Source organism: Rhinopithecus bieti, unplaced genomic scaffold (assembly GCF_001698545.2).
Source record: "Rhinopithecus bieti isolate Rb0 unplaced genomic scaffold, ASM169854v2 scaffold_37314, whole genome shotgun sequence".
Taxonomy (NCBI): domain Eukaryota; kingdom Metazoa; phylum Chordata; class Mammalia; order Primates; family Cercopithecidae; genus Rhinopithecus; species Rhinopithecus bieti.
Genome location: NW_016816196.1, coordinates 1,919,344 through 1,922,377, shown reverse-complemented (window position 1 = coordinate 1,922,377; position 3,034 = coordinate 1,919,344). Strand labels below are relative to the sequence as shown.

Below are 3,034 nucleotides of genomic sequence, written 5' to 3'. Positions count from 1 at the left end.
GAGTCCAAGTGATCTCATTGTTCAGTTCCCACCTATGAGTGAGAACATGCGGTGTTTGGTTTTCTCTTCTTGTGATAGTTTGCTAAGAATGATGGTTTCCAGCTGCATCCATGTCCCTACAAAGGACGCAAACTCATCCTTTTTTATGGCTTCATAGTATTCCATGGTGTATATGTGCCACATTTTCTTAATCCAGTCTGTCACAGATGGACATTTGGGTTGATTCCAAGTCTTTGCTATTGCTCATTTCTTTAGGTCTTTCCTCCTCTGTCACCCTATGTCCTTAGTTTGATACTCTGCTAGCACCACATACCAAGTGCTTTGTTGACTGAACGGCTTTCTGGGCCCTGAGGGGGTGTGTGTTTGTGAATGTGCCCGCTGCAATAGGAGGCACTCAGTAAATGTGAATTTCCTTCCTTTTTCCCTTCTCAATATGGTGCCCAACGGAATGCTGGCGATATCTGAACACTGGAATAGGCTGGCTCATTGTATGAGCAAAGAACAGCACAGCTCTCAATCCATACTGAATTTGGGTCCTCTTATGTAAAATCTCAGTTTGAAAAATGCAATCTGCTGTTGCACCTCCCAGATAGAAACTATGAGAGAGTGTGTCTGGGATGTTCCACCATCTAATTCACTTGCTCTGTGTCAGAAAAAGCTGCAGAATCAATTGACATTTAGCTTCTCTGTTTAGGCACTTAAAATCTATTGTCATCAATGTCTACATTTATAGTTTCCAGGAAGACATTGTGGAGTTCTAAATCAAATGACAAAAACTTTTACTGGAAATTCTTGTGTCCGCAGGCTAAATTCAAATATACATGAATTTATAAAGGGTAATTAATAAATTTATAATGGTTTGGTTTAGCCAAAATGTTCAACTCATTATGATAACACTTTCTTACTGGAATTAAATGAGACAGAGAGAGGACTAGGACAAAGTTTTCTTACCAGGTTATTTACTGAGTCTCCTATCTCAGGTAAGAAAGGCTCAGCTCACTCTAATGGCTCACGGTTCGTCATGAGCCCCAGAAATATAATTTTGAAGTTTGTGTGTGCAGGAGGGGACATAAAATAGTTATGTGGCATCCTTCAGAATATATTTTTTTGTCCTTCCTGGGAACAATAGGGGTGACAGGAAGCCAGGCTCCAAATGCAACCCACTGCTGAATTGTTTGCATTTGGCCAAGGAGAGAAACAGATCAGCTTTATTTTTGAAAAGTTCTCCAGGGTCTTTCATATCTAGGCAGAAGAGACCTCATCTTGATTTTAAGAACTCATCCAAAAGGTATGCATGCCTGTAGCTGCACGATCATTTATAATGACAGTCATGGTTATAGTAGTTTTCTGAATTTATAGGTGCTCTATCTTCGGAGCTGCTTGTAATCTTCCTGTTCATTGTTTTTTTTTGTTGTTGTTCTTGTTTTTCAGTATAATAAAGTATACAAGAACCTAAAGGAGTTTTCTCAAAATGGAGAGAATTTCTGCAAACAGGTCACATCTGTTCTTCAGCAAAGGTACAAAATGCACGTTTGCAATAAATGGTTCTTCCTCTTTAGTTGCAGCAAGTGATGTGACTGGAGGAGTGATTACAAGCTGTCCTACTTTCCAGAATGTGGTGTTATATTTTGGTACTCGAGAGATTGCTTGAAGAATGATTCTCCCCTATAGCACATTTATCAACTGGATGCCATAAAAATCAAGAAACAACAGGAAGTAATTCTGCTTAGGAAGGCTCAGTCAAGTCTCTTCTGATTCCTCAGACTGGGTTTATTACCCTCTCCTGGGGCCCACTGTTGGATCTGATGCATACTCTCATTATTGTACTTTTCACACCAACAGCAATTATTAGTTTACATTTTTCTCTCCTCTAGAAAGGCAGAGGCTGTCTTACTCATCATTGTATGCTGACCTCTTAGAGCCTGGCCTTTTGATTTCCTTAGTCATTGTCAGGTAGATGAATGAAAAGTCACCATTTTCAGCATTGTCTTCTTAATACTAGGTGTGATCATGTGTAAAGCTGTTCACTGTGCCGAAATGAGCACATTTAACTCAGTCAAGGAAGTTACAAAAGCTCTGCTTAAAATGAGAAAACCCAAGGACTGAATTTGGTCATAAGGGACCTTTTAGGCCTTTTCCCTACTGCTAGATAGCTCTGTAATAAGCAACTCTAAAGAGACCTTCAGAAGAGACTGTTTAAACCATTTCACATTTTAAATATTGAATGTGTGTCATAAGACCAAAGACGCCATGGACTGATTACATCCTGAATTAGTAGGTTCTAGGGGAGAAAACATAATTTCTTTTCTCTCCCTTTTCAAGCTCTTAGTTGAGATACTCTTCTGAAAACAAGTTAGATTAACAAAAGAAAAACAAGCAGAAATTTATTAACACATGCTATACCCATCACATGGGAGAGGCCTCAGTTCAAAAGTATTTCTCTCTCAAGGCAGTGGCTTAGGGGTGATGCTTAAATAGTATCTCACCAAAGAGCCAGAAATCCTAATAGGGACAAGACAAAGAAGATAGCATCTTCGGGCTTCCAAAAGGCAGGAAAATGTGGGAAGGTAAATATATGGGAAGATTAAAGTCTGTTCCTAGATCCTCTGGCACCACTATCTCTGAGCAGATAAGCAAGTGTTGGACTGTCTTTAGGTGGGAAAGGCAGAGAGAGGGGCAGAGTGTGTCCATTTGTTTTAACCTTTTTTAAACTCAACAATCCCCAGCATTTTTGAGAGGAATGTTTTGGTTTCCTTCAAGGTCAAGAAAAAAGGAAAACATTAGCTTTATCAGCACCAAATGAATGAGGCCAAAGAACGATATGAGAGAGCTCAAACAGACTTTTATAAAGAACAAAACCAGACTTGTCAAAAGGAGTCAAAAAGAGAAACATTTTAAACATGAAGTAACTTCTATCCTAACAGCCAAATATTTTTTTCATCGTTTATTTTTTATTTTAGTAAGATACACAAAACATAAATATGCTATTTTAACTATTTTTAAATGTACAGTTCAGTGTATTAAGTTCATTCAT

General features: G+C 38.5%; 1 protein-coding gene across 4 annotated transcripts in view; it reads left to right on the top strand.

Moving 5' to 3' along the window:
* The window catches only part of NOSTRIN (nitric oxide synthase trafficking), a 67,198-nt gene that overhangs the window by 8,424 nt on the left and 55,740 nt on the right, over window positions 1-3,034 (top strand). For 3 of the 4 annotated variants that reach the window (XM_017854496.1, XM_017854495.1, XM_017854497.1), the window contains exon 2: window positions 1,432-1,517. The exons of the other annotated variant lie outside the window; for it this stretch is intronic. In XM_017854496.1, coding sequence (XP_017709985.1) covers window positions 1,432-1,517 — 86 coding nt within the window. The remainder of the gene's footprint in view (window positions 1-1,431; window positions 1,518-3,034) is intronic. 4 annotated transcript variants of the gene reach the window in all.